Source organism: Pyxicephalus adspersus, chromosome 5, assembly GCF_032062135.1.
Source record: "Pyxicephalus adspersus chromosome 5, UCB_Pads_2.0, whole genome shotgun sequence".
In the NCBI taxonomy this organism is placed as follows: Eukaryota; Metazoa; Chordata; class Amphibia; order Anura; family Pyxicephalidae; genus Pyxicephalus; species Pyxicephalus adspersus.
In genome coordinates, this window is record NC_092862.1 from 112,682,693 (window position 1) to 112,695,321 (window position 12,629).

Genomic DNA, 12,629 nt, shown 5'->3' on the forward strand with positions numbered 1-12,629 from the left:
TGCTAGGGTTTATTTACGGGGTAGGTCTTATTTTTGGGGAAGTACGGTATATCAGCTAAAATAATCCAATTCATTTAAAACCTTTTTATCCCTGAGATCCCTTGTCCAGGATGTTTGCTGAGGTGTCACCTGATGAATGTTTATGGCTATTTTAAAAGCTTTTCTGCTCTTCTAAACAGAATTATAAAGTGATTTCAGTACTCAGGCCAGGATTTCTGTAAAGTCCAAATGGACTGGAGCCTAAAAAAAAGTTAGGCTGTTTTATAATCCTTAAATTTTCCTTGACCATCTAAGCTTGAAATAACTAAGTATTAACATATAAACAATTTATTTCCTAGAGAACACATGTACACTATTACAGTACCTGTATTTGTAAAGCCTACAAAGCTGAGGGACACAAAAATCTCTGACCACAGGTACATGGCTAGGTGATACTATTATTATTATTAATAATATAATTAATAAACGGGATTGATATAGCGCCAACATATTACGTAGAGCTGTACAATAAATAGAAATAGAGAGTTCAAAAGGCCTAGGGGCATTAAATGTGACATCCATCTCTAAAAGTAAGTTTATTACATTTGATCAGATAAAAAAAAATTATTAGATTACCCATCAGATGTGTCATATGAGTGGCTGTATATATGAATATTTGAATGTCTGTACCATGTACAAAAAAAAATAGGCTAATCATGTGTGATTTATTTAAATGTAGCGACTTTTAATACTACCGGTATGTTGCTCTAAAATGCATTTGAAATTATATAAATTTAACTTTTTTAGCTGTTTATAATTATTTGGGTACTTTTTACAGTTTACATATTTTGATCATATACTCTTTTTTTTACACATAAATAAATATGTGATTAAAAATGTATGTTTTCAACTGAGCCTAACTCTTATTAACAATTACCAATGCATATAGGTGTATCACTTTACCTTTAGCATAACTTGCTGTATATAGTGTAAATGATATTGACTACTAAGGGAATCATTTTCACCCTAGCCTGGGTTCACACTATTCAAATAACCAATCAGGTTAAGGGCAATTTATAAAAATACGTTACTCTGAACCTGTTGAGATAATAGAAAACAAGACGATGTCCTGGAGGAAGATTAGTCTCTGTAAGTGCTAAAATATTCAGAAATACATTTATTTGCAGCATTATTACATATACAGAAACACTTTCTTCGATATCTTCATCAACAGTTTTTTAGAATAATACAACAAGTCTGGTTGTTGGACCTGGGTTGTAAAAGCTTATCTCAGCTATATATAGAACGAATTTACTCAGCTTGTATAAACAACATATCTACATTTCTGACTGATATAATGTAATCAGTGCTGAAATCACACCATAGGCACTGCCATCCATCAGTGACAAAGCCTCAGGCCTCCTAGTGGTGGGACGGGAACTTACACAAAAGTCTAAGTGGTGCATAGAAAAGCTTGGATCCCACTGTCCAATCATTGAAGGAAGAGTTCAACCCAAACAAGTGACATATATATAGAACTTTTAGGATATATTCATAAAAAATTAAGATTTAAAGAAAAGAGAGAAATCCCTTTCTAATACATAATACTTGCATATTTGCTCTGCTCCTTTGTAAAATAAATGTTATCCTATGCAATCTACATTATTCTGTGTTCCCTCAAAACTAAAAGCACAGCACTAGGAAATGTTTTTGACTAGATCAGTTTGGTGAATCACAACATATCCTACATCGTTTTTTATGCTTATGTTACATACATCTAAATTCCCCTACATTACATAAAACAATATTACTAAATATGAACATAAAACTTGCTAAACTGTGTTTTATGTAAATCTGCATATAAAAATATATTTTTCATATATCATATTTCTATCCATTTTCCTGAAATATCCTTTACTGTAGGCCTCAGACATAAAAAGCAGGTCTTATTATTTCTTATACATTACCTTTATCCAGGCCTTATCATTTCAATGTGAAGCCGTTTGCTTCCTGTAGTATTCTCTCACTTTTTTTCTGTGGTCCAGTACTGATCACATGTATTTATACATACAATATGACTGACATGTACCGGAAGGACAAAGTATTCTTTCAATATTACAGACTGTATAGACAGAATATTTTAGGGCGGCTCAGCAAACCTGAAGTCGCTTCTACAATTTAAGTTTTTTTTAAGTTTATTCATTTATGTATTAAATTAATTGTGTGCTTGCCACGGGTTTGCTAATGTATGATAAAATAGGCACTGATTAGTACATTAGTTAAAAGGAAGTGTATTATAAAACGTAAATTTGTTACACAACATCAACAATACCATAACATGCAAATCATTCCATTTACAGAGATTTCATCCCATCATATCTTTGTCTGGGGTCACAGTTTTGCCTAGTGATAGGTTATAAACTATGATTTTTTTTCTCAATTTTTTTAATCGATATACAAAAAAAATCTACATGTATTCAATGCAACATAGACTTGTTTAATAAAAATTGATATATGAATGAATAAGTTAATGCTAACTATGATCGACTTACTGTTACTGGTATATCCAATCAACAATCGTAACATAAACAAAACGTATCTAAACCAGATTTCTATTTTTGTAAAATAGAATAATATATAGGCCAAATATTATTTGTAAATATGATGATAAATACATTAGATTGTGAGCCCACACAGCTAGTGACATGATTATGGACTTTGTAAAGCGCTGTGTAATATGTCAGCGCTATATAAATGCTGTATAATAATACCAAATGGAACAGTTTGAATTTCTGATCTAATTTCCATTTTCATGTAGTTGATCAAAAATATTGCATTGTGTATGGCTAGCTTTAGTTTATTACAATCCTTTGGGATTATGTATCAATTAATCTAATTAGTAAATCTATTATAAACAACAAAAGCAACAGTCAAGCAAGTCCTGCCTTGCAGATCACACACTTTAGCTCAGCAGCAGACAATGGCTATAAGATCAGGACCAGAAATGAATGAAACAGCTTGCCTGTCTGTCAATACATCCCCTTCTCTACAAGTTGTGCTCTTGTCAGGCCAGCAAGACATCTCACAGATGAGCTTTGTGGAATCCAGCCACTGTCTGCATAAACCACTTTACTGGATTTAAAACACAACACTGCCTTATCCCCATTTGCTGTTAGCTGGTGAGCATTCTCTTTGAATGACACTTTTACACTGACTTCTTTACATAAAATTACTGAAACGTGCAGCAAAAAGAAAAAAGAAAACCTGATCAACGGGAATATAAGACACAGGGTTGTCTTTCTGCCAGTTACAACAAGTTTTATGTAGCTCTGCTGGAGATTAACCTGTTCATTTCTACAAGGGTTAAGTCTTCAAGGTGCAGTGATGGTCCCAATTTCCCAACATAGTATACAATATTACTTTTCCACAGACCTAAACCATTTTTACAATCACTGGACTAGATATCAGTATAACAAAACAAAGAATCTGTGGCATCTAAAGCAAGATGTAAAACAAATAAGACTATACAAATCCTTTTTTACACTTCACAACTCACACTGTCATTGTTGAATAAACAGCGGTGGGAAATCAGCAGCTGTCATGCCTTTTAAATCTTTTCTCTATGATACTACAGATCATTATTGCAAATGTTATATTATTTTGTTTCAATCAAGTAAATGTTACAATATTTTACCATTGTCAAAAAAACAAAATGATCTTATGTTAAAAACTTGAATAAAAACTTACATTAAAAAAACAAAATGATCTACTGATTAAAATGTATGATCCGCTGCATTCCCCTGGAGAAAGATCGTGATAATAATAAGCTTTGATTATAGCAAGCGATTAGGGATAATGATAATAATAAGCTGTAGTATTCAGGGTCTGTACATTACAAGACTTCTCCATGCTCAGGTGAGCCTTTGTTTAGTACAAGAAAACTTTCTGTTCAGTTTGAAAAGTGTTGGAATAAAACAAGGAAGTTAGTGCAAACTAAGCCGCCAGTGGAAATCTGATCACACATTGTCATTGTAAGATTACAGAACTCTCAGGATCTCTATTAATAAATGAGAACAATCTTGAGCCCTTTTGCAGAAAGCTCATTTTTCGATTAACTAGTTAAACTTTCACCTTCTCCCCTCTTTGACATGGGGATAAGGTGCACAACTTTTGAACAATTTATTATTCTCAGTACTTGCAGAAAATAATTTGCAGCTGTGATAATATCACCATATTCTCTCTTTTTTCCAAACCAACTATACAACATGGCTTTTCTTAATAACAGATAAAAGGAGTCTGCGAATAATTAGTGATGGCAGGCTAAAGCCAGTTCATGTTCAAGATACTGATAATAAACTATGGCCCCCAGGAGAACAGGTAACTACTTTGTAACGATGACCTCTTTCACTCTCACATTACTTAACTGGGCTGCTGAGCCAACATTACATCACTGACAAAGCATTGGTACTAGCTCATTAACCCACTAATGACTACTCATCTATGTAGTGGAATGCACACTGCAATCACAAGTTCTTAGCTACACTGATCAGCACTAAACACTACTAACTCTTTGAGTTGTTACTTAATAAAACTTCTAGGAAAGTACACTGACAAGTGTCCCTGCTGTTTTAAAATGCATGCATTAAATATTCTGATAGATGAAAAAAATCATAATTTAAAAAAAAAGTGAAAAATGAGCAACTAACCTCATGGACATCACTGATTCTGTATTCCCTGCTGAGGCGAAGAACACGAGAGCCCTGGAATGAGTGTATGTAGAACCAGAGCCAAAGCTTAACTAGCCTGTGTGAGTCATATCCTTCCCATTTGATTCCCCTCCAGATGGTGATGTAATGCTCTGGCCCTCTCTCTCTCCCTCTCTCACTCTCTCTCTCTGTGCACACCACCCCTCCTTCTCATTTTAGCTCAATGCTGGTGAAGTCACCAATTAAATCTGGCAGAGCTGCAACAAAAAAAACTTAAATGTAACCAAAACAGCCCAAGGCGAAGTTCCAAACTTGGTGGTGCAACTGCCATTGGAAACAGGATAAACATCCAGAGAAACAGTACCAAGTCAAGAATGCCAAACAGCTGTCAAGACCATCACACTATATGACCTGTCACTCACATATAAGAAAACATCATATTATTATTATTATTATTATTATTATTAAACAGGATTTATATAGCGCCAACATATTACGCAGTGCTGTACATTAAATAGGGATTGCAAATGACAGACTAATACAGACAGTGATACAGGAGGAGAGGACCCTGCCCCGAAGAGCTTACAATCTAGTAGGTGGGGAAATTTCACACAAAAGGATGGGAGATATGTAGTGTGGGAAGTAGTGATGGTTTCAAATGACAGAAGAAGCCGGGTAGGCAAGTTTGAAAAAATGGGTTTTGAGTGCTCTTTTAAATGAGCAGAAAGTAGGAGCAAGCCGAATAGGACGAGGAAGACCATTCCAGAGAGTTGGAGCAGCTCTAGAGAAGTCTTGTATCCTTGCGTGTGATGAGGTTATGAGTGAGGAAGTCAGTAGTATGTCATTGGAGGAGCGGAGAGAGCGGCAGGGGGAGTATTTTTTAACCATGTCAGAGATGTAAGTGGGACAATAACTGTGTAGGGATTTGAAGGCAAAGCACAGGAGCTTAAATTTGATTCTAAGGTGAAAAGGAAGCCAATGGAGAGAACTACAAAGAGATGCAGCGGAAGAGGAGCGGAGGGAAGGATGGATGAGTCTGGCTGCAGCATTCATAATAGATTGTAGAGGAGAGAGTCGGGTTAGTGGAATACCAGCGAGAAGGATGTTACAGTAGTCCAGACGGGAGATGATAAGAGCATGTACAAGGAGTTTGGTGGTCTCAGGGGACAGGTAGGGGCGTATTTTGGAGATGTTGCGTAGCTGAAAGTGACAGGACCTGGAAATGTTCTGAATATGGGGGGTGAATGAGAGGGCCGAGTCAAAGGTGACACCAAGACAACGTGCCTGGGGGGAGGGCCGAATAACAGTGTTGTTAACAGTTAGATGTATGTCAGGGGGAGATTTAGATTTTGAGGGGGGGATGATGATGAGTTCTGTTTTATCCAGGTTGAGTTTCAGGAATCGGTCAGACATCCATGATGAGATGGCTGACAGGCAGCATGAGACCTTATCCAGGACTGAGGGAGACAGGTCAGGGGTGGACAGATAAATTTGGGTGTCATCAGCATACAGGTGGTACTTTAAGCCAAAGGAGGATATGAGACTACCGAGAGAGGAGGTGTACAGAGAAAAGAGGACCGGTCCAAGGACTGAACCTTGGGGAACACCAATCATATATGTTCATAATAGAGAGTGCTTTATGCCATTATTGCCCACAACTTTATACTGGTTACTAAACACGCATTACTCGTTTTTTTCATTCTAGCTTTGAAAATATCTTAGTCAACAAAAAAATATAAACAGGAAAAATGTAATTGGTACAATGCTGAGATTTAATTGTTTTATAAAGCACATAAAAAGAAATTCAGACCCACAGCATAACATTGAAAATCCAAACTTCAGATTTGGCAGTTGTCTCCAAAAAGTTACGAATGTAGGAATTCAGAAGTTTCGAAGTATGCCATAGGCAGTAAACTATGTTCTGTGGATTAAAACTGTGAAAGCTCAATCATATTTTTAAACTTCTCTCTTTTCAAATATACAGATTGTTGTAATAAAGTTTAACAACACATTTCTTTGGCTTTTATTTCAGATTCTACACAGAATAACAAGAATGCAATGACAATAAATGGCTATAAAAGAATACAAGAATTAAGTGCTTGCTGTGTGTGAAGTGTACTACATCTTACTATATATATATATATATATATATATATATATATATATATATATATAGTAAAAAAAAAAAAAAAAAGATCCACCCATCACCCATTACACAATTCAAATTGCACTACGTTACAAATTCTCAATCTATCATAGTACACTTGCTTCTTACCCTTGCTGTACCTGTGAGGCTGGACCACCACTTTCCTCTCACTTCTGGTCTACTTGAGCCAAAAATAAATCCGCCAGATCTGCCTGCTGTCAATTGGAGGGGTGGAGAAGTGGACTTGACATACACTAAAGCATACACATACACTATGCACTATTGTGTGAAGAGCTTGGAATGTACCGAGTAGTGATGTAAAGATGCCAGCTATGTCAGCACACGGTTCTGTAGTCTCATACAAGAAATGCTTTTTAGAGTGGGACAACCCTGCAGGTAAATTCCAAATGGATGCTTCAAAGTTGTCACCTTATTACAAGTTAGGTTTTTATTGATTTCACTGGCAGGATGAACAAATAAGTTTGAGGACTAAACATAAAACACATGAAAAAAAAGGATATACTATAATGGTATGGTAAACTGCAAAAGTAATATTTGTTTCTGAACAGAAATACACTTTAAGGTTTATTCCTTATTTGCTGCCAATTAAATAAAGGTCCAATAGCTATGATTCCAAAACACTTTTCAAAAAATGTATTTTTTTTAAAACCCCACCAGTAAAAGTTTTTTAGTTTTGGATAGTTACAAGCACATACATTAACAGTTTTTATTGATGTCTGTAACAAAGCTGGGGAGATTTTATTTCTTTTTCCCTCCCTGTTACTACTTGTGAACTTGTAGAGGAAAGAGTTTACTAGTTCACCATCGATCTGTGTAAACACAGGAATTAGGAGGTTTTTCAGAACACAGGAAGGCAGAAGTGATATGAATGAATATGTTTCTAGCCACATAGGAATGGGTACAAATCTGTAGTCAAGCTTCCAAAACACTTTTTTATTTTTATAACTGAACCGCATTTTTTTTCTTAACAAAACAGAGTTTCCCTTTAAAGACTTTGAATACATATGCATAATGACTTTTATAGCGTTCTTTTTTCCATATTCCAGTGGAACCGTGTAAGAGCTATAAATCATCGGTGAGGATCATGTCACTCCAGCATTACCTCTCATGTATGCCATCTTTTCCTCTTAATCAAGTAGGTAAATAAAATTATTGAAGCAATTCAAAAATGATTGATTTTTATTCCATTAGTGTAATTTCATTCACACTGTGGTCTCACTTGGCACAGCAATGTGATCCTACCCACATGGATGTAAGTAAAATACACAGAATATAATTTCCTTGTATATAGCTGTGTGTGTGATGGATTTGGATTTAGGAATGTCAGCTGGGTACAGTGAGCAGACACTAGCCAATGTCACAAATAACAATTCAATGTTCTGCTCTCCTTCAGCATAGGTTTCCTGTCTGAGTATCGCCAGGTAGGTGAAAGATTCTGCCCTTGGTAGTCAGGTGGTTTGAGGACATTACTACCAAATGTCACCAACTCTGGTACTACTTTAAGTTTTTAAAAAAGCATTCTCTATTAAAAAATGTATAAATACTAATACAGAGGAAATGTGCAGTGCTAGTGCAGATAAAAATGTGAGTGTTTGTAATGAGAAAAATACTACTGTTCTTTTTTTGTTTATAAGACTTTAAACTGATGTTTTAGATCTAGTTTTTACTAGCCATATACAATCATTGTATTATAAAAAACATTTAATACATGACAAAGGATTCCTAGAGCACTATAGGTGAGCTTTATTAGACAGCGAACGATGCATGGTGTTTGCTTTGAAGCTGTGTGTTGTTTGACTGAAACCTTGTAATAACCCAATGGATAAGCCAATGCTCAGGGAGTCATTTATTTTTCATATTAACTTGTATAGAGCTATAAAAACCATGTTTTATATTTAGGTACGTCTGACATTAAAAAGCAGCCCACCTCCCTTCTGCTTCAGCCTTCCAGCCTCTTCAACCTTTAACACTACTGTAAATGTTGAATTTTTGTGCCCCCTGCCACAAGCTGTGGTTCCATCCTTTGATCCCTATGTCCTGTAGTGATCAGTTGAAACAGGCATCTTTCCTTTCTTTTTTCTTGTGAACTGTATAGTTGTAGGGTAGCTCTGCATACACTGCAGACAGCATGTGAACTCCAATACAGAATTCTAGCTTCACCTTTAACTAATATAATCACATGACATAAGAGGAAAAACTTGTACAAAAAGTTGCCATTGTTCAGGTGTGCCTATGGAGGCATAATATTGTTATTATATTAATTGCACAGTATTTATATAGCGCCAACATATTACACAGCACTTTACAAGTCACGTCACTAGCTTTTCCTCAAAGCGGCTCACAATCCAATGTCCCTACCATAGTCATGTGTCTTTAATACAGTCTAAGGTCCATTTTAGGGGGAAGCCAAATAACCTAACTGCATGTTTTTGGAATATGTTGACGTTTTGGAGGGTGGGAGGAAACCCACACAAACACTGGCAGAACTTGCAAACTCCATGCAGATAATGTCCTGGCCAAGATTTGAACCTGGGACCTAGTGCTGCAAAGGCCAGGGTGTTAACATCTGAGCCATCTGCCCACAATACTGCAAATAAGGACCCTCATTTATGCCAAGAAAAGAAAGTGCCTGGCAAAAAAACATTTCCATTTCAATGTCTACTTAATTGTACAGCTACACAGTTATATAAACATATTATTTCAAATCTGTTACCCACTGGCCTTCTTTTTTCTATATTGGGTATCCTATGTACAGAGCTACTAGCCACAAGTCTTGCCTAAACTCCTAAATGATCAAAAAGGAATCTTGCTACTGCATTTACCAAGTTATAAAATAAGGAAAAATCCCCCAAATATAGTGACACAAACACATAGTAGCTGTAGCAAATAATCAGAGCTAGAAAACATGGTTTGCATATCACTGGTTCCAGTGAGTGATTTAATCTTTGGACACCCTCCAAACCTTCAACAATAATATGCAAATAAAGAAAATCACTGTAAAATGAACATGACAACAAAATAACATAAAATGCTTAATGTTACATTTATCTTCAAGTTCTCAGCTTGTAACCAGTGCAGAAGAAGCATTTAACCATGTACGTTAGTGCATGCTTCAGCTGTCCTATTAGACAATGATAAATCTCCAGTTTCTGAAATGTTATTGATATGATTAAACAAGGTCTCTGAGGAGGTCCAGACTCCAACGCTGTGACACGGCCATAAAGAATAGCTAGATCCCATTCCTTCTGCTTGCCTGTCTTTCTGAGAAGACATGTCTAATTCAATTAAGAAATTGTAAAAGCGTAGTAAAGTCCACTCCAGGGTACAGACGTGAAGTTTATTGCCAGGTGATGCCCCCTTGTAGATTTGTGTAGCAGATACACTTGCCATGCTGGGTAATTTAAAGTCTTGGAGATATAAGGGTAAGAGATGTAAGGTGAATGGCTATCATTATGGCTGGCGCCGCTGTATATTTTATCTATGGTGACTGAAACACATTTGGGTGGATTCATTTCTCACTGGTGACTGATTTGTATTTAATACAGGTCTGAGTAATTAACTTCAAATAACTAGATAACGTCATTATATGACCAGAGCAGATGATAAAACATGCTCAGTAATAAATGAAAAATATTATTTAGTGAACTGAACCTGGTTGTGATAATATAATTCATAGTCTTGTCAGTGTAGCAGTTTACCAATAACACAAAATAAATGAATTTCTGTGTTACATACCTGTATTACTTAATTGTTTTCAATGATTAATTCTTACAGAGAATATATTGTTTTTAATATTTTTTAAATTAGTTTTATTTATTATTATTTTCATGTGTCTGTATGAGGCCAGGAAGCCAGCAGTCTTTGCTGGTATGCTTTTTATTTTTCACAAATCCAAAGGACAATTTTTTGGGGGAGACTATTAACCTAACTACATGTTTTTGGAGGAGTAGGGAAAACCTGGGGAGTGCCTAAGGGAGATATGAGGAGAACATGCAAACTCTTTTCTGATAGTGTCCTGGCCAGGATTTGAACCTAGGACCCAGAATGGCAGGTAAGAGCACGGTGAGCACATTTGAAACATAGGACCTGATTTATTAAAGCTCCCCAAGGCTGGAGAGGATACATTTTCATCAGTGACTTCATCAGTGATAAAAACTGGAATGGATTTGGTCCAGGATTCAAAATATTTGATAATACCTTTAAAGAAATCCATTCCAGGTTTGCTGGATCACCCAGCTTTACTGATGGAAATGTATTGTCTCCAACCTTAGAAAGCTTTAATAAATCAGGCCTACACTAGGAATATTGGAATAAGCGTGAAGTTATAACTTAGCTGTAAATTAGCATCACACTTTACCAAAAAAATTCAGTTGTGATATATGGGAAGCAATTCCAGGTTTTAGTATAAACAGACATATATAACCTAAATCTTTCATTGTGCAGAAGTCTGCAAGCAGATAGGGACACAAATTTGTACATGGACACTATGTATGTGTGTGTCAGTGGGGGTCATCTCATTGAAATTCAAACACTTTAACCTTGTCATTTGTGGTATCCAAATGTGCAGGTCTGCTCTTGGCACACGTGCAAATACAAAAATCTAAAACCTTCACTTATTGCTCCACGATTCTCAATTTCCATACTTTAGTCACCAGTATTTCCTGTGCTATCCCTACACCTGATGTTCTCCCCATTACTGACTTATCTGTGAATGGAGGTGACTATCCTGGTAGAGCCAAGTCTTTGCTTTCCCATGAAACATGGAGCAATACTGTAGCAACATCTCACTCCACACCTCCTTAGACTTCATAGCAATGAGACAAAAGACACATGGGAGAAATTCTATGTATTAAACATTGTCAGGATACTTCTTAATGGGCCTGATGTATCAAAGGTCTCCAGGTTTGCCAAATCACCCAGATTCACCCTTGATAGTCTATCTTCTCCAGGTTTGGAGAGCATTAGTAAATCAGGTCCAGTTTGTACTTCTCACCTCTGGAATCGGTTGCCTGTGTCCTCTTTGGTGAGAGTGCCCTTTTCACTTCCTGTTCTGTGTAACACCCACCCCCTGGACAGGAAGTGAGGGCAAATTTAATGAGGACAGAAGCTACAATAGAAAGCCTAAAAAGGATTTTTTTTTAAACTAAACAAAAAAGGTTTTAATTTGTGTGCAAGCCAAGGTATGGTGGAATTTCGTTCACATGCTATTATGTATAATGCATGTCAAATAAACCAGAAGGGTAAATCTTACCCAATAGGAAAGTATTACCATAAAAAAGTGTTTCTGACATTTTTCCACTTTTTTGAGCCTGAAGACAAGTTCAGGCTGGATTTTAGTTTATTACCCAAAGTTGTAGCAGAAATACAACAGCTACAACTTAACACCTCGTCCTGTTCGGCTTGCTCCTACTTTCTGCTCATTTAAAAGAGAACTCAAAACCCATTTTTCTAAACTTGCCCACTCGTCTTCTTCTGTCTTTTGAAACCACCACTACTTCTCACTACTACATATCTCCCATCCTATTGTGTGATACTTCCCACACCTCCTAGATTGTAAGCTCTTCTGGAGAGGGTCCTTTCCTCCTCCTGTGTCACTGTCTGTATCTGTCTGTCATTTGCAACTTTAATGTACAGCGCTGCGTAATAAGTTGGCGCTATATAAATCCTGTTTATTATTAATAGTAATAATAACACACGCATTTTTCTTAATCCTGACTTTTATACACTCATCCGATTGTACTGCACTAGGAACATTGCTGAACATGTATCATTGTTAT

The 12,629-nt window shown here is 36.2% G+C and overlaps 1 protein-coding gene across 4 annotated transcripts in view; it reads right to left on the bottom strand.

Annotated features, from left to right (window-relative positions):
* The window catches only part of CREB5 (cAMP responsive element binding protein 5), a 257,480-nt gene that overhangs the window by 81,102 nt on the left and 163,749 nt on the right, over positions 1 to 12,629 (bottom strand). The window contains exon 1 of one of the 4 annotated variants that reach the window (XM_072412477.1): positions 4,686 to 4,760. The exons of the other annotated variants lie outside the window; for them this stretch is intronic. Within the exon in view, the coding sequence (XP_072268578.1) occupies positions 4,686 to 4,696 (11 nt within the window). The 5' untranslated portion in view covers positions 4,697 to 4,760. Of the gene's footprint in view, positions 1 to 4,685; positions 4,761 to 12,629 lie in introns of those variants that run through there. 4 annotated transcript variants of the gene reach the window in all.